At 42.4% G+C, this 26,628-nt stretch overlaps 1 protein-coding gene across 1 annotated transcript in view; it reads right to left on the reverse strand.

Moving 5' to 3' along the window:
- Window positions 1-26,628, reverse strand: part of LOC126215068 (glutamate-gated chloride channel) — a 438,289-nt gene that overhangs the window by 158,884 nt on the left and 252,777 nt on the right. Inside the window, exon 4 of the mRNA XM_049941716.1 lies at window positions 21,280-21,344. Within this exon, the coding sequence (XP_049797673.1) occupies window positions 21,280-21,344 (65 nt within the window). The remainder of the gene's footprint in view (window positions 1-21,279; window positions 21,345-26,628) is intronic.

A 26,628-nucleotide genomic window follows, 5' to 3' on the forward strand; every position in this document is an offset into this window, starting at 1 on the left:
TCCTTATACACAAATATTCTGCACGTTCAGGGCCTCACTGCGATGGAGAACTTCCTTTCACGCCGATCACCTGCCACCCTACCTAAAACCTCTTTCCTCATTACCTTAGCCAGCTTCATCCTGACCCACAACTTCTTCACTTTTGAAGGCCAGACATACCAACAATTAAAGGGAACAGCCATGGGTACCAGGTTGGCCCCCTCGTACGCCAACCTATTCATGGGTCGCTTAGAGGAAGCCTTCTTGGTTACCCAGGCCTGCAAACCCAAAGTTTGGTACAGATTTATTGATGACATCTTCATGATCTGGACTCACAGTGAAGAAGAACTCCAGAATTTCCTCTCCAACCTCAACTCCTTTGGTTCCATCAGATTCACCTGGTCCTACTCCAAATCCCATGCCACTTTCCTTGACGTTGACCTCCATCTGGCCAATGGCCAGCTTCACATGTCCGTCCACATCAAACCCACCAAGAAGCAACAGTACCTCCATTATGACAGCTGCCACCCATTCCACATCAAACGGTCCCTTCCCTACAGCCTAGGTCTTCGTGGCAAACAAATCTGCTCCAGTCCTGAATACCTGAACCATTATACCAACAACCTGAAAACAGCTTTCGCATCCTGCAACTACCCTCCCGACCTGGTACAGAAGCAAATAACCAGAGCCACTTCCTCATCCCTTCAACCCAGAACCTCCCACAGAAGAACCACAAAAGTGCCCCACTTGTGACAGGATACCTTCCGGGACTGGATCAGACTCTGAATGTGGCTCTCCAGCAGGGATACGACTTCCTAATCCTGCCCTGAAATGAGATCCATCCTTCACGAAATCCTCCCCACTCCACCAAGAGTGTCTTTCCGCTGTCCACCTAACCTTCGTAACCTGTTAGTTCATCCCTATGAAATCCCCAAACCACTTTCCCTACCCTCTGGCTCCTACCCTTGTAACCGCCCCCGCTGTAAAACCTGTCCCGTGCACCCTCCCACCACCACCTACTCCAGTCCTGTAACCCGGAAGGTGTACACGATCAAAGGCAGAGCCACGTGTGAAAGCACCCACGTGATTTACCAACTGACCTGCCTACACTGTGAAGCTTTCTATGTGGGAATGACCAGCAACAAACTGTCCATTCGCATGAATGGACACAGGTAGACAGTGTTTGTTGGTAATGAGGATCACCCTGTGGCTAAACATGCCTTGGTGCATGGCCAGCACATCTTGGCACAGTGTTACACCGTCCGGGTTATCTGGATACTTCCCACTAACACCAACCTGTCAGAACTCCGGAGATGGGAACTTGCCCTTCAGTATATCCTCTCCTCTCGTTATCTGCCAGGCCTCAACCTCCGCTAATTTCAAGTTACCGCCGCTCATACCTCACCTGTCTTTCAACATCTTTGCCCCTGTACTTCCACCTCGACTGACATCTCTGCCCGAACTCTTTGCCTTTACAAATGTCTGCTCGTGTCTGTGTATGTGCGGATGGATATGTGTGTGTGTGTGCGAGTGTATACCTGTCCTTTTTTCCCCCAAGGTAAGTCTTTCTGCTCCCGGGATTGGAATGACTCCTTACCCTCTCCCTTAAAACCCACATCCTTTCATCTTTCCCTCCCCTTCCCTCTTTCCTGATGAAGCAACCGTTGGTTGCGAAAGCTAGAATTTTGATTGTATGTTTGTGTTTGTTTGTGTGTCTGTCGACCTGCCAGCACTTTCATATTTTTCCTACGTGGAATGTTTCCCTCTATTATAATCGTGTTAAATAATTTAGTTAGATGTGAATGTGTTGAGGTGAACTTCTTTAGCCAGAAATTTACTATTTTAGCTTTTCCAGGGGCTTTCCAATTGTGAGTAGAATTAATTGCTTGGGTGACTTCATGTTGCAAAATTATCACTTCAGGCATTTGTGGTATCATCTTGTATGTGTCTGTTTCTGTTTGTATCCACCGTGCATGCCTGTTATGTTGTACCAGGTTTGACCATATGTTGCTCCAGAAGTGTTCCATGTCTGATATGTTTGGTGGATTGTCTATTTTAATGTGTGTGTTATCTATTGTCTGGTAAAATTTCTTTTGGTTTGTGTTGAATGTTTGGTTTTGTTTTCTTCTATTTTCACTTTTATTGTATCTCCTAAGTCGTTTGGCCAATGCTTGTAATTTCTGCTTCTTTTCATCTAATTGCTCTATCACTTCTTGTTGTGAGATTTTACCTAACCTTTTTCATTTTTTTTCTGACATTTCATTTCTTATAAATTGTGTTAGCTGGCCGATGTCTTTTCTCAGTTTTTCTATTCTGATCTGTAGCCTGTGTTGCCATGCTGGTTTTGTGGGTTTCTTCTATGTTTTGGTTGGTTCTGATCTCTGCCTAGTGTGTATATTTAGTGTCGTGAGTGCTCCTATATAAACCAGTAGTTGTAACTCTTCCATAGATGTGTTTTCATTTATTTTGTTGTGTATGATTGTGTTGATAGTTTTTATTGTTGTTTTGACTTCTGGGTTATTTGGCGGTCTATGCAAGAATGGTCTAATGTCTGTATTTGTGTCTTTGTATTCTATATATGTCAGCTGAAATTTTTCTTCTATATCTAACATGTGTGTCACTTCGTGTTCTATTTGTGCTCGTTCTGGTGGCTGTCTTAAGATTTCGTTTTCCTCTGACTGTCTAATTGATGCGTGTTGTTCTTTGTTTGTTTGCTCTGGGATGTTTGAGTCCATTACTGTATTTTCTTCTTCTTCTGATTGCACATTATTTTGTTCCAGTATTTGTTGTACTTGTTGTTTGATGTTTTCTAATTCTGACTGGGGTATCCTGTTATTTTTTATTATTACACGGATCTGATCAGCTAGTCGTTGTTCTGTTAAAAATTTTAATTCTGGGTATCTGGTAATAAATGTTGTGTATACTTGTGGTCTGTATCCAGTTGTGTTGGTTCCTAAGTTTGTTGCTTGGTAATAACAGAACATGAGGTGTCGGTTAACTTCATCTGACCATCTCATCCTCTGTCTTTGTTTTCCTTCTAGGGTGGTTGCAGGAAGCATATCCTGCAAAACACCTCTATTTGGATTTAAATCATTTTCCAGTTGGCTAGCAGTGTCGTTACCATTGCGGGCGGGCATATATTGTTATTATTATTATTATTATTTATGGCTTTAAGGCACACATGCTCAACAATACAGTTACCAATATGAAATGAAATGGCTTGTAACTTTTGAATCAGTAGATATAGAATATAAACTATTTTTTTTAAAAAGAATCTGTTAGTCAAGTTATAATGATAGTTTTACTTGAGCAGAACATTTAAAAAAAAAAAACTTATTCCAGAAATCAGTTTTACACCTCTCTCATGTAATGTATCAAAACAACAAGAACAAAATTTAATTTTAAATGCAGCAAGGTGGAATACTTTCAGTTGCAATAATACCACTCCTAATATAAATACAATTATTTTTTTTATTTCCTGGTGTCTTTTTTACATATAATACATATACTGTGTGTGTACATGAAATCTCCAAATTCTTTTCGCCGCTGTATTTTTGTGAACACTATTATTCTATACACAATTTTCATATTGCTACTAATATCAGTATAAGTAGTTTGTACAGAAACAGTTTATGTAATTAAATATTCAAAATGTACAACTCATTTAAAACAATAGAAAGGTAAAAAAATTTACTCACCAAACAGTGGCAGACCTCACACATAAAGACTGTTGTGTTTGACAAGCTTTAGGAGCCAGTGGCTCCTTCTTCAGGCAGATGGTAAGTTTCCCAAAATCTACCTATTTCCCTATACCTCCTTTTGTTCCTTCCCCTTCAACCCTTCTGAAGATGGAGCCACTGGCTCCAAAAGCTTGCCAAACACAACAGTCTTTTATGTGTGTGTGTTCTGCTGCTGCTTGGTGAGTAGATTATCTATCCAATTAAATAATTTTATCAATAATTGATTTTTCTCATTTAAACAATGAGCACTTTAAAATTGGACTCCACTAATACTTATTTGTTTTATGATTAACGTATTTTATATAAAAACTCATGTTCTCTTCTTTCTGATTAACATCTTATCTTTTCTGAAAATTGCATTTTATGTGTTATACTTATCCAAAATTGTTATTTTCAGATTGTTTGAATCAATAAATATAATCCTTTTGAAACTCCAAAGACATTGTCTTGCAGCTCTACTTTTTCTGTTTCTGAAAATATTTACTTTTGCCAGTATAATGTGTTAGTTAAGTAAATATTTAAATTCAAAGATCTACTTTTCTAGAAAAATATTGGTAAGCTTTGTGAAATATCTGGAACAAAAGTGCACACACAAGCTGCAGCTCTAAGGAATAGAATCTATCTTTATGCCACTTGCAGATTATGCATCTCACAGTACAATAAAGTATCTATGACTCATTCTAAAGATAACAGACAACTTAATAAAAACAATGAATAAACCTCTGTATTTCATCGTATTGAAGAGACCAATTTTGCTCATCAGTACCCCTTCTCATTTCTCCATTAGGAACAAATTAATAAGTGAAATCTACCTTTGACATCCGTTAATCCACAAGTACCCTTTCTGGATCAAATTGCCTGTGAAATAATGAAACAGCCATGTTATTTTCCATTAAGCCTACTCTACAACGAACTGCAGCTTTACTATACTGTAATTGGAAAAACCATTCAGTTGTTTTGAGGATATTTAAACACGTAACTGATTTTGAAATTATGCAGTTTCATTTTCATGTGCTTGAGACAGATCAACTCAAGTGAAACACTGATGCACACAGAGTGATCCCAAACGTAACACTGTTTTCCTATGTCAAACAGTCTCCCCACAAACATGTCACATAATTCACCATCTGATATTTTCCGCACAGTTATAATTGCACTACTAAGCAGTGTCAGTATGGGATAACTGTTCTATGTTCCTGCACCCACACTTCAACATCTGCCCTGCTGCCCAGTGGAACAAAATAAGCACTAATGGCTTGCTACTAATGGCTTGCTCTTGCCACACCTACTTGGAGGTACTAACCAACCTAAAAACGCACTACTCCTAATAGCTATACTTACTAATCTGCAAATGAAGTAAATACTGATGTATGTTGTCCAGAACATTGTTATTAATTGGCAATAAAAATATCTGCACTTATCTACACTACACCCTGTGGAACTGCTGCCTATCTACTATTGATAGCTTAATACCTATGGGGTTACAGTGGTGTTTTCAAAATACTTGCTTGCATCTATAAATATTGTGTTTTATTTATAAAAATAAGGTTGGAGGCAAGGGGAAATTACAGCCGTAATTTTTTCTGAGGGCATGCAGCTTTACTGTATGGTTAAATGATGATGGCGTCTTCTCGGGTAAAATATTCCGGAGGTAAAATAGCCCCCCATTCGGATCTCCGGGTGGGGACTATTCCAGAGGACATCATTATCAAGAGAAAGAAAACTGGCGTTCTACGGATTGGAGCGTGGAATGTCAGATCCCTTAATCGGGCAGGTAGGTTAGAAAATTTAAAAAGGGAAATGGATAGGTTAAAGTTAGGTATAGTGGGAATTAGTGAAGTTCGGTAGCAGGAGGAACAAGACTTGGTCAGGTGAATACAGGGTTATGAATACAAAATCAAATAGGGGTAATGCAGGAGTAGGTTTAATAATGAACAAAAAAATAGGAATGTGAGTAAGCTACTACAAACAGCATGGTGAACGCATTATTGTAGCCAAGATAGACACAAAGCCCACGCCTACTACAGTAGTACAACTTTATATGCCAATTAGCTCTGCAGATGACAAAGAAATTGATGAAATGTATAATGAGATAAAAGAAATTATTCAGATGGTGAAGGGAGATGAAAATTTAATAGTCATGGATGACTGTAATTCGATAGCAGGAAAAGAGAGAGAAGGAAACATAGTAGGTGAATATGGATTGGGGTTAAGAAATGAAAGAGGAAGCCGCCTGGTAGAATTTTGCACAGAGCATAACTTAATCATAGCTAGCACCTGGTTCATGAATCATGAAAGAAGGTTGTATACATGGAAGAAGCCTGGAAATACTGACAGGTTTCACATAGATTATATAATGGTAAGACAGAGATTTAGGAACCAGGTTTTAAATTTTAAGACATTTCCAGGGGCAGACGTGGACTCTGACCACAATATATTGGTTATAAACTGTAGATTAAAACTGAAGAAACTGCAAAAAGGTGAGAATTTAAGGAGATGGGACCTGGATAAACTGACTAAACCAGAGGTTGTACAGAGTTTCAGGGAGAGCATAAGGGAACAATTGACAGTAATGGGGGAAAGAAATACAGTAGAAGAAGAATGGGTAGCTTTGAGGGATGAAGTAGTGAAGGCAGCAGAGGATCAAGTAGGTAAAAAGACGAGGGCTAGTAGAGATCCTTGGGTAACAGAAGAAATATTGAATTTAATTGATGAAAGGAGAAAATATAAAAATGCAGTAAATGAAGCAGGCAAAAAGGAATACAAACGTCTCAAAAATGAGATCGACAGGAAATGCAAAATGGCTAAACAGGGATGGCTAGAGGACAAATGTAAGGATGTAGAAGCTTATTTCACTGGGGGTAAGATAGATACTGCCTACAGGAAAATTAAAGAGGCCTTTGGAGAAAAGAGAACCACTTGTATGAATATCAAGATGGAAACCCAGTTCTCAGCAAAGAAGGGAAAGCAGAAAGGTGGAAGGAGTATATAGAGGGTCTATACAAGGGCGATGTACTCGAGGACAATATTGTGGAAATGGAAGAGGATGTAGATAAAGATGAAATGGGAGATATGATACTGCATGAAGAGTTTGACAGAGCACTGAAAGACCTAACTCAAAACAAGGCCCCGGGAGTAGACAACATTCCATTAGAACTACTGACAGCATTGGGAGAGCCAGTCCTGAGAAACTCTACCATCTGGTGAGCAAGATGTATGAGACAGGCGAAATACCCTCAGACTTCAAGAAGAATATAATAATTCCAATCCCAAAGAAAGCAGGTGTTGACAGACAGGTGTTGACAGATGTGAAAATTACCGAACTATCTGGTTAATAAGTCACGGCTGCAAAATACTAACACAAATTCTTTACAGATGAATGGAAAAACTGGAAGACGCCGACCTCGGGGAAGATCAGTTTGGATTCTGTAGAAAAATTGGAACACGTGAGGCACTACTGACCCTACGACTTATCTTAGAAAATAGATTAAGGGAAGGCAGACCTACATTTCTAACATTTGTAGACTTAGAGAAAGCTTTTGACAATATTGACTGGAATACTCTCTTTTAAATTCTGAAGGTGGCAGGGATAAAATACAGGGAGCGAAAGGCTATTTACAATTTGTACAGAAACCAGATGGAAGTTATAAGAGTCAAGGGACATGAAAGGGAAGCAGTGGTTGGGAAGGGAGTGAGACAGCATTGTAGCCTCTCCACGATGTTATTCAATCTGTATATTTAGCAAGCAGTAAAGGAAACAAAAGAAAACTTCGGAGTAGGTATTAAAATCCATGGAGAAGAAATAAAAACTTTGAGGTTCGCCAATGACATTGTAGTTCTGTCAGAGACAGCAAAGGACCTGGGAGAGCAGTTGAACGGAATGGACAGTGTCTTGAAAGGAGGATATAAGATGAACATCAACAGAAGCAAAACGAGGATAATGGAATGTAGTCGAATTAAGTCGGGTGATGGTGAGGGAATTAGATTAGGAAATGAGACACTTAAAGTAGTAAAGGAGTTTTGCTATCTCGGGAGCAAAATAACTGATGATGGTCAAAGTAGAGAGGATATAAAATGTAGACTGGCAATGGCAAGGAAGGCGTTTCTGAAGAAGAGAAAATTGTTAACATCGAATATAGATTTAAGTGTCAGGAAGTCGTTTCTGAAAGTATTTGTATGGAGTGTAGCCATGTATGGAAGTGAAACGTGAATGAGAAATAGTTTGGACAAGAAGAGAATAGAAACTTTGGAAATGTGGTGTTACAGAAGAATGCTGAAGAGTAGATGGGTAGATCACAAAACTAATGAGGAGGTATTGAATAGAATTGTGGAGAAGAGGAGTTTGTGGCACAACTTGACTAGAAGAAGGGATTGGTTGGTAGGACATGTTCTGAGGCATCAAGGGATCACCAATTTAGTATTGGCGGGCAGCATGGAGGGTAAAAACCATAGAGGAAGACCAAGAGATGAATACACTAAGCAGGTTCAGAAGGATGTATGTTGCAGTGGGTACTGGGAGATGAAGAAGCTTGCACAGGATAGAGTAGCATGTAGAGCTGCATCAAACCAGTCTCTGGACTGAAGACCACAACAACAACACATTTATAAAAACAATAGACAAAAATAGTAAACAGGCTCATTCTAAAGAACAGTTCAAAACACTGGTGGATTTTAATTACATTGTGTGAGTAGATTTATCAAGCAGCTGTACAAATTAAAAATAATCTTGATAATTACTGCACAAATATCTCTACCCATGACAATGAAATGAGATCTAGACTGAAACTACGGTAATCAGGAAAGAATAAAAATAAAACTCAAAATGCATTTTATGTAAAAGACTAAAATTGTACAACAAATTGCCCTAGGAGATTAAAAACATTACAAAAAAAAACTTATTTAAAAGAGAAGTTAAAAATTGCTTGACTAGCAGTACATTCTATACAGTGAAAGTTTGTTTGTATAAAACAGCGTAAGGGTCTGGAAAATAACAATAATAATAAGAATAATAAAACATCTATCATTTCATACATTTTCTTTGCAGTGTGTCATCTTCCCCTCCCAACAAGTCCTGGAGAACCATACTCCAAAATTCTCATTATCTTTCTCACCTGAACATCTCACTGGTTATGGCGGGATGCCTCACTCAGTTTTTCCGGCAAGCAAGTGGAAAGTTGTGGTACACAAAATTGAAAAGACACATCGTCCCAATGATTCTGAAGTCAGTTGATGTGATCAGTTTTCGTCCAAAGAGCTGGGCGTGTTCATTCGTTTGTTTGGAAGGGAGGGCCGACAAATGTTTGCCATCTCTCAGCTGGCGGCTGATGTGCAGTGATGAGTTTTCATCCTGAGGGCTGGGCACATTCATTCGTTTGTTCCGAAGGTGAGGCCAACAAGTGTTTGCCACCTTCCAGCCAGTCAGCAATGACAGAATTAAGGTGTATTACCTGCAATCTCCCTCAAATAATTTTACTGAAACTATTCAGTAAAAAAAAAAAGTCATTTTTGCTTTACTTATAAGCTTTGTGTGTCAGGTTCATGATGCTGTGCCCATCATTTTGTTAATGGCCATAGTTATTGTGATATTTATGTGGAAGTAAGATACTGCATGAAATTTGGAAAAGTTTGCGATGGAAAATAGAAGTCGCTATGATTTTGCGTTTGGTGCCTATTATACGAGGGCCGTTCAGAAAGTAACCTCCGGTTGATTTAAAAAAATACACCAAGTTAAATAAAAATATTTTAATATATACATCTTACAACTACACCTTTGCACTATTTTTCTACATAGTCTCCATAGCGATTGAGGCACTTATCGTATCTCTTCACAAGCTTTGAAATTCCTTCTGCATAAAAATCACCCGCTTGTGCCTGGAGCCAGCCTGTGACCACATCTTTGAGCTCTTCGTCGTCATCAAACCGCTGTGACCTGAGCCATTTCTTCAAATGCATGAAGAGGTGATAATCACTTGGCGCCAGGTCTGGGCTGTAAGGTGGATGGTTGATAACGTCCCACTTGAAGGACTCAAGAAGGGCCGTTGGTCTGCGAGCAGAGTGAGGACGGGCGTTATCGTGCAAAAAAACGATACCGGAAGTTAGCATACCACGGCGTTTGTTCTGTATAGTCCGTCGTAACTTTTTTATTGTTTCACAGTACACGTCTTGATTAATGGTCGTACCACGTTCCATGAATTCAACCAACAACACCCCTTTGGCATCCCAAAACACCGTTGCCATCAGTTTTCTGGCAGAAAAATCTTGCGAGGCTTTTCTTGGTTTGGTAGGCGAATTTGAATGTGCCCACATCTTTGATTGTTCTTTTGTCTCAGGGTTCACGTACTTAATCCAGGTTTCGTCACCGGTCACGATTCTGTTTAACAATGGTTCTCCTTCGTCCTCATAACGTGACAGAAAGTCTAATGCAGAGGCCATTCTTTGCGTTTTGTGGTGGTCGGTAAGAATTTTGGGCACCCATCGTGCACAGAACTTACGGTAACCCAATCTTGCTGTCACTATCTCGTACAAGAGAGTCTTAGAAATCTGTGGAAAACCAGTAGACAACTCCGACATTGAGAAACGTCGATTTTCACAAACTTTTGCATCAACTGTCTGAACGAGTTCGTCAGTCATCAATGATGGTCTACCACTCCTCTCTTCATCATGAACGTTTTCTCGTCCACTTTTAAATAAATGTACCCATTCACGGACAACTCCTTCACTCATAACTCTTGGTCCGTACACGGCACAAAGCTCACGATGAATAGCTGCTGCAGAATATCCTTTGGCTGTAAAAAACCTTATGACAGCACGCACTTCACATTTGGCGGGGTTTTCTATTGCAGCACACATTTCAAACTGCCACAAAAACTAAACTAGCGCAGGTACGACGTTCACTCGACCACGGCTTGATGCTGACTGACCTGTTGAGTGCGTGAACGCACAGATGGCGTCGCTACTCCCCCCACAACCCACACTGTGACCAATCGGAGGTTACTTTCTGAACCGCCCTCGTATAATATGTAGCTGCATATGAAATTTAGCTCACATATTGACTTTTTTGCTAACATATTGTCACCAATCTTGAGAAAACTGATCTGACATAGGACGCCAATTTGTGTTCGTGCTTTGACAGTGATAAAGCCAGAGTGAAATATCCACAGCATGTCTCATATTTCATAAACGGTTTCAGAGACTGAAATGAGCTTTTGGCAAATAATAGCACACAAAGAGGAGAATATTTTACCACATTGTTATCATGCAAAACTTCATTATCTATCATTTTATTCCAACTACAGACTTTTTCAATGAAAGAATGTAGTTTTTAAGGACCGTCGAAAACTGCTGGAATGAGAAGTGCTGTGGGTTTGGGAATAATGTAAGTGAAGACATTACACATTTTTTTGTACCAAGGATTGCGTTTTCATAAGCTGCTAACCATACTTTTCCTCACTTAATAAACTCAATAAACCACTGTTTCAGAATCCTTTCTCAATTGTCTGCACAACATGCTACTGAGGTGAGACTGTGTAAACTCCATCGTGCATTGTAACATGGCAACCAGAGAAATATGTAGCTTTCACTCAAAATTCTCAATTCATGACACTTCTCTGAAAGTTACAAATTGTTAACATGCCATGCAAAAGTAAGTTGCTGGATTTTTGGTGAAATTCTTTTTAGATACTAACCAAAGCAGAGGTGACAGATCTTTTCAAGTGGTCACAATGCAAGTGTGGTTGTGGAGTGTCTCTACTTAATATTTACAAAAAATATGAGCTTTGGCTTCAGTTTAGAATAGCACTTCCCCTCCAGCATTCCGCAATTCCTCTACAATGCCTGCCCATAGTTCCCACCACTACCACTCTTTCCATGTGTGCCCCGCTGTCTGTGTGGACTCTAGCACTAGTATTTTACATGATTTGATAACTTATTTGTGAAACAGTTTTTGTACAAATAGGGATAATCAAAATGGGGCTGCACCATTTTAAACAGAATGAACTTGTATGTGGGAGGAAGGAGGGTCTAATCTCCACTCAGCCATCTTGTTTTATGTTTTCAGTGGTTTACCTAAATTATAATGCCTGACAAAAAAAGTGAAGCACCCAGAAGGGGAGGAGGAAATAAAAATGAAACTTCATATATTTAGAGACTATGTGATATTATTGTATATATTAAAGACATCTACTCCAGTGTACAAAGAACTTGGCAGTATGACATTGTACTACCTGTGGCCTGATTGCTTGTACTGATTCCATTAGGAGCCATGTTATAAGGCCTTTGTATCCTCTCTCAAGGCAATCTGGCCTACAACTGTTCTACTGGCAATGGGATGGAGCTGATGATTCTGCTACTGTCAGACATGTAATAAAATGGAACACCTGCAGCCATCCTTCCAATGCTATTTACACTACTGGTCATTAAAATTGCTACACCAAGAAGAAATGCAGATGATAAATGGGTATTCATTGGACAAATATATTATACTTAAAATGACATGTGATTACATTTTCATGCAATTTGGGTGCATAGATCCTGAGAAATCAGTACCCAGAACGACCACCTCTGGCCGTAATAACAGCCTTAATACGCCTAGGCCTTGAGTCAAACAGAGCTAGGATGGAGTGTACAGGTACAGCTGCTCATGCAGCTTTAACACGATACCACAGTTCATCAGGAGTAGTGACTGGCATATTGTGACGAGCCAGTTGCTCGGTCACCATTGACCAGACATTTTCAGTTAGTGAGAGATCTGGAGAATGTGCTGGCCAGGGCAGCAATCGAACATTTTCTGTATCCAGAAAGGCCCATACAGGACCTGCAACATGCGATCGTGCATTATCCTACTGAAATGTAGGGTTTCACAGGGTTCGAATGAAGGGTAGAGCCACGGGTCGTAACACATCTGAAATGTAACGTCCACTGTTCAAAGTGGCATCAATGCGAGCAACAGGTGACCGAGATTTGTAACCAATAGCACCCCATACCATCACACTGGATGATACGCCAGTATGGAGATGACGAACACACACTTCCAATGTGCATTCACTGCGATGTCGCCAAACACGGATGCGACCCTCATGATGCTGAAAACAGAATCTGGATTCATCTGAAGAAATGACGTTTTGCCATTCGTGCACCCAGGTTTGTCGTTGACTACACCATCGCAGGTGCTCCTGTCTGTGATGTAGCGTCAAGGGAGCTGATAGTCCATGCTGCTGCAAACGTAGTCGAACTGTTCGTGCAGATGTTTGTTGTCTTGCAAACGTCCCCATATGTTGACTCATGGATCGAGACGTGGCTGCACGATCCTTTACAGCCATGCGGAAAAGATGCCAGTCATCTCGACTGCTAGTTATACAAAGCCGTTGGGATCCAGCACAGCATTCCATATTACGCTCCTGAACCCACCGATTCCGTATTCTGCTAACAGTCATTGGATCTCGACCAACGCGAGCAGCAATGTTGTGATACGATAAACCACAATGGCGGTAGGCTACAATCCGACCCTTATCAAAGTCAGAAACGTGATGGTACACATTTCTCCTTCTTACACGAGGCATCACAACAATGTTTCACCAGGCAACGCCGGTCAACTGCTGTTTGCGTATGAGAAATCGGTTGAAAACTTTCCTCATGTCAGCACGTTGTAGGTGTCACCACCAGTGCCAACCTTGTGTGAATGCTCTGAAAAGCTAATCATTTGCATATCACAGCACCTTCTTCCTGTTGGTTAAATTTCGCATCTGTAGCAAGTCATCCTCATGGTGTAGCTATTTTAATGGCCAGTAGTGTATCATATAGCTACCAGTTTCAGTGATTTGATAGACCTCAGATAAGTTCTATCAGGGAACGATCTAAGACTCTTACTAGCTGCAGGGTTACCTCAAAATCATGCAGATATTTCATAGACAGCAGAGACATGTGCTGCTAAACACCAGCTATACACCGACTACACCATGCTCCCAGCACAACATCTTTGACCACAGGTTTGCCTAGCCTTGGTCTGCAGGTGTTCCTCTTCCCAGACTATTTGCAAATATTACTAGGGCATCGCGTGTTGTGCACACAATAACATTTATAAGTAATCTGTCGACACATTGACTGTTAGAGGCACCACCAGTGACATCGGCCACGCACCGGAGCAGTGCACCCGTCAGCAAAATGGCAACACTGCCATCGAGGAACCGATTCCCGTGAAACTCCTGTGAACATCCCCGTGCCAACTGGATACGTAAGGAGGAGCACAATGCCGAGTAGGCAGCATTCCATCGCTCACTCAGTTCTGGGCCGAGAGATGGCTGAAGCTTGCAGCCCGTCAGTCAGAACTAGACCAGCACAGATACTTGCAACTACAGCACTGCGCCACAGCTTGCTGCACTCATCTCAGCACTGTCTACATGCCACATCATCCACGTGCAGCAATGTCATGCCGTACCTACTGTACTGCCAGCCCAATGAGCCTCACTGTGCAGCACTACGGACGTTGCTCCGAGAGCCTTCCAGAAGGAGACTCTGCAGCAGGATTTGTATTACAGTGACGGATCCTATTTCTATAACTCTTATGTGATCACATATGACCTTCCACTTGTTAGCCAGCACCGAACTTTATTGTGAAGTTATGGTGTGAATAAAAGTGACCTTAATTGCAGCCTGGGGAACGTCATTCGCTGTTGTGAGAATCATTCACAATGGGTTTCAACAGTGGCAAGAAGGTAAAAAAAAAAAAATGTTTCCTGCTATGCTTCCTCATCCAAACAGTGGAGATGAGGGTCGACTTCTTCAGCACCAACTGTTTTGGTTGAGGAACTCCATTTCGCGTATCTTTATGCTCAACTGGATAGCCTTCCCCTTTGCATTGTGTATGACCAATTTCTGCCCCATCACTTTCTTCGTTATATGTTATATTATTATTTATTTTGCCTCGTTTACATCTACTGATAGTGCCCCTTCTTTTATTTCTTACAGTAGATGCTTGCACGGTTAGATGTATCCGTTCCATTTCTACGGTTATCCTATACAGATTGCGTACGTCAATGATGTGTGTACAATTTTTTGCACTTTTGTGGATTGTTTGGACTTGGATTACTGTGTCTTTATGTTCACTTTTCCCTTTTTGCTCTTGGAAGTCCCTGCCTGTGGCGAAAAAATATCAAGAGAGATGGTTCATCACTGGTAGCTGGTATTACTGCTCATTTGTCATCACCGATTCAGCATCAAACTTGGCTGCAGTGCCAGTGCCTCTGCCGGCTGCAGAGCCAACTCCTGGTCGCATTTGTCACACAGTCTCCAGCCTCCTCTAGCTGTGACTGATGCTCGTGCAGCCATTGCTGACCCTCCTCTCAATAGTGGCCCTGACCGGTTCCAAATTGGCAACTAGCCTGTTTTCTGTCCACAGACTGTAGTGACAGTTGGCCCTTCTCCTGAGGTTGGTACCACCAGGACATCCATTTGATATGTGGTACGAGTTCACACACTGCATCTCATATACTGCATCAATCATATACAACCACTCGCTCACCGATAGATCTGTACCTACAGATTGGAAAATTGCACAGGTCGCACCAGTGTTTAAGAAGGGTAGTAGGAGTAATCCGTCGAACTACAGACCTATATCATTGACGTCAGTTTGCAATAGGGTTTTGGAGCATATACTGTATTCAAACATTATGAATCACCTCGAAGGGAACGATCTATTGATACGTAATCAGAACGGTTTCAGAAAACATCGTTCTTGTGCAATGCAGCTAGCTCTTTATTCGCATGAAGTAATGACCGCTATCGACAGGGGATCTCGAGTTGATTCCATATTTCTAGATTTCTGGAAAGTTTTTGACACCATTCCTCACAAGCGACTTCTAATCGAGCTGCGGGCCTATGGGGTATCGTCTCAGTTGTGCGACTGTATTCCTGATTTCCTGTCAGGAAGGTCGCAGTTTGTAGTAATAGATAGCAAATCGTCGAATAAAACTGAAGTGATATCGGGTGTTCCCCAGGGAAGCGTCCTGGGACCTCTGCTGTTCCTGATCTACACTCCTGGAAATGGAAAATAGAACACATTGACACCGGTGTGTCAGACCCACCATACTTGCTCTGGACACTGCGAGAGGGCTGTACAAGCAATGATCACACGCACGGCACAGCGGACACACCAGGAACCGCGGTGTTGGCCGTCGAATGGCGCTAGCTGCGCAGCATTTGTGCACCGCCGCCGTCAGTGTCAGCCAGTTTGCCGTGGCATACGGAGCTCCATCGCAGTCTTTAACACTGGTAGCATGCCGCGACAGCGTGGACGTGAACCGTATGTGCAGTTGACGGACTTTGAGCGAGGGCGTATAGTGGGCATGCGGGAGGCCGGGTGGACGTACCGCCGAATTGCTCAACACATGGGGCGTGAGGTCTCCACAGTACATCGATGTTATCGCCAGTGGTCGGCGGAAGGTGCACGTGCCCGTCGACCTGGGACCGGACCGCAGCGATGCACGGATGCACGCCAAGACCGTAGGATGTTACGCAGTGCCGTAGGGGACCGCACCGCCACTTCCCAGCAAATTAGGGACACTGTTGCTCCTGGGGTATCGGCGAGGACCATTCGCAACCGTCTCCATGAAGCTGGGCTATGGTCCTGCACACCGTTAGGCCGTCTTCCGCTCACGCCCCAACATCGTGCAGCCCGCCTCCAGTGGTGTCGCGACAGGCGTGAATGGAGGGACGAATGGAGACGTGTCATCTTCAGCGATGAGAGTCGCTTCTGCCTTGGTGCCAATGATGGTCGTATGCGTGTTTGGCACCGTGCACGTGAGCGCCACAATCAGGACTGCATATGACCGAGGCACACAGGGCCAACACCCGGCATCATGGTGTGGGGAGCGATCTCCTACACTGGCCGTACACCACTGGTGATCGTCGAGGGGACACTGAATAGTGCACGGTACATCCAAACCGTCATCGAACCCATCGTTCTACCATTCCTAGACCGGCAAGGGAACTTGCTGTTCCAACAGGACAATGCACGTCCGCATGTATCCCGTGCCACCCAACGTGCTCTAGAAGGTGTAAGTCAACTACCCTGGCCAGCAAGATCTCCAGATCTGTCCCCCATTGAGCATGTTTGGGACTGGATGAAGCGTCGTCTCACGCGGTCTGCACGTCCAGCACGAACGCTGGTCCAACTGAGGCGCCAGGTGGAAATGGCATGGCAAGCCATTCCACAGGACTACATCCAGCATCTCTACGATCGTCTCCATGGGAGAATAGCAGCCTGCATTGCTGCGAAAGGTGAATATACACTGTACTAGTGCCGACATTGTGCATGCTCTGTTGCCTGTGTCTATGTGCCTGTGGTTCTGTCAGTGTGATCATGTGATGCATCTGACCCCAGGAATGTGTCAATAAAGTTTCTCCTTCCTGGGACAATGAATTCACGGTGTTCTTATTTCAATTTCCAGGAGTGTATATAAATGACCTCGGTGACAATCTGAGCAGTTCTCTTAGGTTGTTCGCAGATGATGCTGTAATTTACTGTCTAGTAAGGTCATCCGAAGACCAGTATCAGCTGCAAAGTGATTTAGAAAAGATTGCTGTATGGTGCGGCAGGTGGCAGTTGATGCTAAATAACGAAAAGTGTGAGGTGATCCACATGAGTTCCAAAAGAAATCCATTGGAATTCGATTACTCGATAAATAGTACAATTCTCAAGGCTGTCAATTCAACTAAGTACCTGGGTGTTAAAATTATGAACAACTTCAGTTGGAAAGACCACATAGATAATATTGTGGGGAAGGCGAGCCAAAGGTTGCGTTTCATTGGCAGGACACTTAGAAGATGCAACAAGTCCACTAAATAGACAGCGTACACTACACTCGTACATCCTCTGTTAGAATATTGCTGCGCGGTGTGGGATCCTTATCAGGTGGGATTGACAGAGGTCATCGAAAGGGTGCAAAAGAGGGCAGCTCATTTTGTATTATCAAGTAATAGGGGAGAGAGTGTGGCAGATATGATACGCGAGTTGGGATGGAAGTCATTAATGCAAAGACGTTTTTCGTCACGGCGAGATCTATTTACGAAATTTCAGTCACCAACTTTCTCTTCCAAATGCGAAAATATTTTGTTGAGCCCAACCTACATAGGTAGGAATGATTGTCAAAGTAAAATAAGAGAAATCAGAGCTCGAACAGAAAGGTTTAGGTGTTCGTTTTTCCCTCACGCTGTTCGGGAGTGGAATGGTAGAGAGATGGTATGATTGTGGTTCGATGAACCCTCTGCCAAGCACTTAAATGTGAATTGCAGAGTAATCATGTAGATCTCCTAGGATCATCAGCCATTTTTCTCCTACATGGTCACCAAGCCCCTCCCTTCAGCCACGCCCAATGCTGTCCTGCAACTTCGCATCTTCACCACAGAGACATCTACCCATCTACATCTACATATGTACTCTGCTAGCTGCCAAGCAGAGGGCACAATTCGCGCCAAAGTCATATTTCCCCCCCTCTGTTCCACTCGCAGATCACGCGAGGGAAAAACGACTGTCTGAATGCCTCAGTACGAGCTCTTATTTCCCTTATCTTTGAATGGTGATCATTACGCAATCTGAAAGTTGGTGGTAATAATATATGCTCTACATCCTCGGTGAAGATTGGATTTCGGAATTTAGAGAGCAGCCCCTTCTGTTTAGCACGTCGTCTATCTGCAAGTGTGTCCCACCTCAAACTTTCTATGAGATTTGTAACGCTCTCGCGATGGCTAAATATACCAGTCACAAATCTTGCCACTTTATTTGGACCTTCTCGATCTTTTGAATCAGACCCAACTGGTAAGGGTCCCATACAGATGAACAATACTCTAAGACTGGACAAACTAAAGTATTGTAAGCTATTTCATTTGCTGAAGGACTGCATCGCTTCAGGATTCTACCAATAAACCGCAATCTAGAGTTCGCCTTACCCGTTACTTGTGTAATCTGATCATTCCATTTGAGATCATTTTGAATAGTCACACCCAGATACTTGACTGATGTTACCGCTTCCAAAGACTGATCATTTATTTTGGACTCATACATTAATGGGGATTTTCGCTTTGTTATACGCAATAGGTTACACTTACTAATATTGAGAGATAACTGCCAGTCATTACACCACTTATTTATTTTCTGCAAATCCTCATTGATTTGATCACAACTTTCGTGTGATACTACTTTCCTGTAGACTACAGCATCATTGGAAAACAGTCTAAGGCCGCTGTCAATACTATCAACCAGACAAGGCTAGCCTCCCTTGTGAGGGTGGCACACTACGTACTCTACACAGAGGTACCAGCTTACATTCCCTCCTGCCGCACCTAGCGTTGCATGCACATCCGGCTCTGCAGTGATACCATAGCCGTGGACAGCCCTCTTCACACAGCTGCACGACTCCATTGACTCCCAGCTGCTGCAAATTCCTGGCTGCACTTACCACTGCTTGCCTTTTGCATCTATGCCTTGTTACAGCCATGGCCAGTTCTCGCATTACGGGGCAGTGCAACACCTTCACTGATGATGAACATTCAGCCTGCACTCCCAGTATCATCTTCCAGCTCCACTGCAGACAAAATTGTCACTGCTCTCCCACAGCTGGGCCTGATGCTGCCCAAAAACATGCACAGCCACTTCAGGCTGACACAGTTATGGTCAACCTCTTTCCACATGGCTTTTCTGCTGGGTAACACACATCCTTCTCTAACCTTTTTGCAATATAGGTCTTTTTGTGATCATATGCATGCTAAAGTGATACACCCCCCCACCCCCCAACATCCCTGGCCACACACACACACACACACACACACACAAACACACACACACACACACACACTCTTTGCTCTTACAGTTGGCGAGTGCTGCTTGCAGGTTCATCAGCACCCACCACCACTGCATCTGACTTCTGTCATCTGCATCGGCCGAGCCGAGCCCCCAAGTGCCTCCCAACTCCCTGCCATTGACACCTTTCGTCATTTTCACACCTTGCACAATGGCACCACTTGGCCATTGGACCTGCTTCCGTGGACCAATGGTTGGCTCACTCCTGTCTGCACTCCCTGGAGTGTGTAAATTTCCTCCATTTTCACTTCACAGGTCTGCACGCTTTGTCCACAATTGAGGCAGCAACTATTTCACAGGTACAAGGTTCTTGGGCTCGGGTTGCAGCCATCCCGAGTTCCCTGTTCACTCTTAAGCAATCGTGGACGATCTGGCAGTTGTTAGCCAAAACCAAACTTTACTGTAAACTTGTGGTCTGAATAAAAGTGTTTTTAATTGCAAGCTGGATAACATCATTCACTGTCGAATACAACACGCACAACATGTTTCAACATGTACCACGGGTGGAAAAGCATTAGCTTGTCGAAAAATGGCACCACAATACTGTTACACAAGATGTAACACAATAGGAATCAGGATGTCCGTGACGTACTGTTCGCTCTCTTATTTCCCTCAATAAACTACCAGTCTCCCCAGACACTTCAATACTCACCAACTGTGGTCATCCGGAGTAGTGTAGAACCTCGATTGATTGCTGAACACAATGTAATGCAATCATCAGCAGTCCACGTTTCTCTGTCATTGCACCACTTTAAATACAGCTGTTTGTGTTGTAGTGTTAAAGACAGCCTACACGTGGGACAGTAGTTCTACAATCCAACTACTGCAGAGAGTCTTCAACCGAGGATGCAGGATGACACAAATGTTGCAGGGTGTCCATTGCTTGTTCTCAGATGGCAGGCGCAGAGGTGGAAGCATTATTATATGTTTGGTGCACAATACAGCAGTCGTCCCTTGTGGTATTCAGACCTGGTCAACCATAAACTAGCCTGCCATCAGATTCCCATACAATCTAACATAGGGGCCACTGCCACAAATCTCGATACTGCGCTATTTGGCCACGCGGCGAAATGGAGTCCCACGATGAGGCTCCCGTCAAACACTGTCAGGTGCTGATAATACTGTTTCACACGAGTATGTGTCACATCTGTGTCCTTCTGAGTGATCACTAAACATATCACGCTGCCAGACCTGGCAACAACACTGACCTTCAAACTACTAATTCACTCTGGTGGTCATTCTACTTGTCAGAGAGAATTGCAGCTCTAATAACTTACATACCAGCCAATGGTGTGTACATGTGTGAAGTTACATTGACACCTGACCATGTCTCCTGGGTGCTTCACTTCTTTGTCAGGCAGTGTACTTCAGACAAATGCCAGGACGGTTGCTAGTATAAGGCCACAGTACGTTTCCTGCACCACCCTCATCAAATTAGATGTATAAGTATATAAATCCTTATCTATATGAATAAGTATCCTTTTTTTCTTAAAATAAAACTACATCTTTTTAGCATCCAGATTAAAATAAACAAGAAACTGTATGCTTGATAACCTAAGGAACAGTTACTGAATGGTCAGTATTATCACATCTAGTTTCCTTCGTGTCACTGTGTACAGATACAACATCTCTTTAAACATCTGTAATGACGAAGCTTACACAATGCTGTTATTAAACACCTACTACAGTATCAGTATTCGTCACACTTACCAGACTCGACTCGTCCGGCGAGGCGAGGCTGAGGAGCAAGACACTGACGTTGACCAGGAGCTTGCCTGAAACAGAATGACAGTTTACTTCAGCAGTGATGCCAACACACTGTGCTGCTTAAATGCACTGAGATAACATCAAGGACACTAGATTCTTCTGTTCACAACTGCAAATGCTGCTGTCTATGCAAAGAGCTAACTGGTCACTTCTGTAAATGCTGCAGACTGTTAAACATCAGTTCTCAGTTTCTGCTTAACAGGAGAAAGAAAATAAACCAAAAACTCTGTAACAATTACACAAACTACATTTGGCATTGCAATAGAAATACCTAACAAAAAAACCAAAATATTTCGAGAATTATTTTGTGGTGCGTGTTCACTGGCAACAGCGACCAGACATTTCTGTTACAAAAAACCGGTTGGGTGCCTCTCGTCATGGCATCTGCCCTTCCTTTTCAACCTTCCCTAATGGAATCCTCTCTCTTTTCTGATGAAGGAACTGTTACTTTCAAAAGCTGGGATACTTTATGTACTTTCATCTGTGTCTATCAGCACTGCTGAAATTTCACAAATTGAAGCTAGATACTGGCCAACAATTCTGTCTCATAATTTTGAGGAGATTAGTGTTTAATGTCCCATCGACAGTGAGGTCATTAGAGATGGAGCACCAGCTCGGATTAGCGAAGTACGGAGATGGAAATTGGCCGTGGCCTTTCCGAGGAACTATCCCGGAATTTGCCTTAAGCGATTTAGGGAAATCACAGAAAACCTAAATCAGGATGGCCAGAAGTAATAAAATCCATGAGTGTTCTACAGATCTAAAGGAAACCATGAATGGAGTAGTTCTTCAAGTAATATTCAAGTGAGAATATTCAACATTTTTTGTCCATCTATGTTTCAGATATCTGTAATGTTATTACCGCTTATAACATTAGAAATATATTAAATCCATACCAACAACAAAATTTGTTGTGGAAGCACTGACTACAGACACTCTCCAAAAAAGACACTACATCAGTCCACTGTCAATATTGAAATTATGCTAACAGTATATTGGAAGTCACTAAGTGCCATCATTACGATCCACTGGATGAACATTGTCTGGGTAATTTATGCCTCATTTTAAGCAGAAGCTGGTCTTCCAGGTGCATGCTATCTCCAATGTGTATTGCAAATAGAGTTGGTAGTAAGGAAGTAATAAATTAAAACATCATGCTTGATACTGAAATTTGACTTCATGAACAGGTTAAGTGTAGTAAGCAATAGACATTTTTTCCTTTGATCATTTTTTTACAGGAGTCAGCAAGAAAAGGCTTAGTAAAGGTTTGAAATCATGTGTAACGTTTGTTGGAAGTCACTAAATGTTCTTATTCTCAAATACAGGATTAGTATAGTTTCAGTATTTGCAGATCATCTGTTATGCTGCCTCAAGACAAATGCACAGTTTCTAACTGTAACATTTACATTACTGCGTTAATTTTATAACATAGGATTATATCTCTTAATGAGCAGATTAAGACGGAATTTTAAATTTGGTCAATAATTACATGAATATCAGAAATCAAATTTCTGTTGCCCCTGATAGCCATTAGACAGAGAACCAGCAACTGATATTGGGTTCTAGCATGGAGGTTTTGTAATATATATGTGCTTGTGGTAAAAACTAGAAATTTTATTGATTTTGCAACAACTCGTGACTGTAGTTTTACTGACTTGACTATACAACAGAGGACTGTAGGGTCTCCTCTAAAGTTAGAGGGATGCTAACTTTGATGGTAAGATTTAGTTGCGGGCTCTGAATAGTGAGATGCATACGGCAAACAAATAAATGTGTTTTAGTTTAGACAACTGTACAACAGAGAGTTCAGATCAATAGATACTACAAGTTAGTTTTTAAATTGCTACAACACTCTATACTTTTTTAAAACCAAAATGTGCTATAGGTCCCAAAAAAAAAATTGTGCCCAGGGGTTGGAAGATAGCATACAGGGTTCGTATAAATAGTAATGAGACTGTACTTCGCAGCGCGCACACGCCCAGGGGGGGATTGGTGGTGGGGGTGTCTGGCACCAGTCGCTTGCAAGCTCTTGTCTCAGCAGCATCATGCATTGAATGGACACATTGCAAAGTCGCTGGTCATGGCACGATATGCAGCAAACGATCGAGTGATGTTATGCCGTCAAGTTTTGTGTGAAACTCGGAAAATTGGGTACGGAAATGTTGGATATGTGTCAGCAAGCCTATGGCGATGATTGCCTGTCAAAAGCCCAGGTTTTCAGGTGGGTGAAGAGCTTTAAAGAGGGCCAGAACAGTGTTGAGGATGAGGACTGCTTCAGATGCCCATCAGCCAGCAAAGCTGATGAAAACATCAACCAAAATGACAGTGCACAACATCATCACCAAAGATTTCTCGATGAGGAAGATCTGCGCCAAGGTGGTCCCAAAGATTTTGTCAGATGTTCCAAAGCAAGCATGTGTGGACACCTGCCAAGACAATCTTCAGAGTCTTGAAACTGATGTGGAATTTTTATATAATGCTATCACCGGAGACGAAACCTGGATGTTTCAGTACGACCCAGACACAAAGCGCATGTGTGCCAAATGGCATACCGCAGTATTCCCACGTCCAAAAAAAGGCTTGCATGAGCAAACTGAAGGTGAAACCCATGCTGATTTTGTTTTCTGATGTCAGCTGCATCGTGACAACGTGCTGAGTCACACCTTCTTCATGGTGGCCAGCTACCTAGCCAAGAAAGGGAAAGGGATTTCAACGACTCCCCAGCCCCCCCCCCCCCTTCAGTCCCAATGTAGCCCTGCCAGACTACTTTTTTTATTCCCCAAAGTAAAAACTTCCCTGAAAGGACACCATCATGGGACCCTGGAGGAGGATCAAACCACCACAACAAGGTCTTTGGAGGCCATCCTGGACTCAGCATCCACGGCAGAATTTGAAGTGTGGAAATCTCACATGCAGCAGGTTGTTGACTCTCAAGGATCATGCATTGGAGAATACTAAGTGGTTGCAGCAATATCTAAAATAAATTACGAATCACAAGCTCAGTCTCATTACTTTTTATACAAACCCTGTAGGTCACACATGTCTACAAGAAAGGTAGTGGAAGTAATCCAAGACACAGTATCCCTCACATACCTTTGTTGCAGAATCTTACAACATATTCTGAGCTCAAACATAACAAGGTATCTCAAAATTAATGACCTCCTCCTTGCTAATCAGCAAATATTCTGAAAGCATCAATCATGTGAAATCCAACTTGCACTTTTCTCACTTGCGCTTTTCTCACGTAATATCCTCGAATTATTGAATCGAGGCAGTAAGGTAGACACAGGATTTCTTGACTTTCAAAAATTATTTGACTCAGTGGCAGTCCTATGCCTGTTATCAAAAGAACACACATCAAAAAAAGTTTTGTATGACCCTAGTTCCCAGAACTCCTGAAGATAGATGTTGACTGTGGATACTGTATCACAGACACAGTCCCTTTGACTGTTCGGAGATGTCACTAAACCCACCCAAAGATGTAAACAACCATGCATGAGCAGAGCCAATTAAATGGAGGGGGTCTGACAGCTGATCAGTTCCAGTCATTCCACCAGGAAGGAGGTACACAGCTCGTGCTGTCTACAGTTCAACCATGCCCAGACGGTCAATACCACGGTTTGATTGTGTCCGCATCGTGACTTTTTGTCAGGAAGGGCTCTCAACAAGGGAAGAGTCCAAGCATCTACGAGTGAACCAAAGTGATGTTGTTTGGACATGGAGCAGGCACAGAGAGACAGGAACTGTCAATGACATGCCTCGCTCAGACAGCCCGAGGGCTACTACTGCAGTGGATGACCGCTACCTATGGATTATGGGTCGGAGGAACACTGACAGCAATGCCACCATGTTGAATAATGCTTTTCGTGCAGCCACATGATGTCGTGTTATGACTCAAACTGTGCGCAACTTCACTCCTGACGTCCATGGCAAGGTCCATCTTTGCAACCACGACACCATGTAGCAGGGTATAGATGGGCCCAATAACATGCCGAATGGACTGCTCACAATTGGCATCACATTCTCTTCACTGATGAGTGTTACATATGCATTGAACTAGAGAATCGTCGATGACATGTTTGGAGGCAACCCAGTTAGGCTGAACGCCTTAGGCCCACTGTCCAGTGAACGCAGCAAGATGGAGGTTCCCTGCTGTTTTGGGGGTGGCATTATGTCAGGCCAATGTATGCTGATGGTGGTCATGGAAGGTGCCGTAACAGCTGTACGATACATGAATGCCATCCTCCGACTGATAATGCAGCCATATCAGCAGCATACTGGCAAGGCATTTGTCTTCATGGATGACAATTTGCGACCTCATCATGCACATCTTGTGAATGACTTCCTTCAGGATAACAACACTGCTCGACTTGAGTGGCCAGCATGTTCTCCAGACATGAACCCTATCGAACATGCCTGGGATAGACTGATGACATGACCCACCAACCACTCTGAGGGATCTATGCCGAATTGCCATTGAGGAGTGAAACAATCTGGACTAACAGTGCCTTGATGGACTTGGGGATATTATGCCATGACAAATACAGGCATGCATCAGTGCAAGAGGATGTGCTACTGGCTGTTAGAGGTACTGGTGTGTACAGCAATCTGGACCACCATCTGTGAAGGTCTCACAGTATGGTGGTATAACATGCAATGTGTGGTTTTCATGAGCAATAAAAAGGGCAGAAATGATGTTTATGTTGATCTCTATTCCAATTTTCTGTACAGGTTCCGGAACTGAGGTGATGCAAAACTTTTTTTGATGTGTGTATGATCGTACAGCATATCAAGTGCAATTTGTGCCTCAATTATGAATTTCTTGTTAGTGAGGACATAGCATGTTTATTCCATAATGAATCACTGTAACTACAGATGTGCCGTGGGAAATATGTTTGGATCATTGATGTTCATGTTGGATATTAATGAGCTTGCATACGGTATTACTAGTAACATCAGACTTTTCACAGATGAGGCAGTTAACTGTAGTGAAGTGTTGCCTGAAAAAATGTTGCATAAATATTCAGTCAGATCTTCATAAGATTTCAAAGTGGTACAAAGATCAGTAACTTGCTTTAAATGTTCAGAAATATATAGTTTTTCACTTCTTAAAACACAAAAATGTAGTTTCCTATGACTAAAACATGAATTTATTTACTTATTTGTTCTCCACAGACAACTGCTGGCTTTGTTTTGGATTGTGGACTATTTTGCATTTCCTGTCATAATTTTGTGGGAAAAATTACAGACAGTAAAAAAGCAATACATGTCTTGATTGCTGGTATCTACAAA

The sequence above is a fragment of the Schistocerca nitens genome, chromosome 12, assembly GCF_023898315.1.
Source record: "Schistocerca nitens isolate TAMUIC-IGC-003100 chromosome 12, iqSchNite1.1, whole genome shotgun sequence".
NCBI classification, from domain to species: domain Eukaryota; kingdom Metazoa; phylum Arthropoda; class Insecta; order Orthoptera; family Acrididae; genus Schistocerca; species Schistocerca nitens.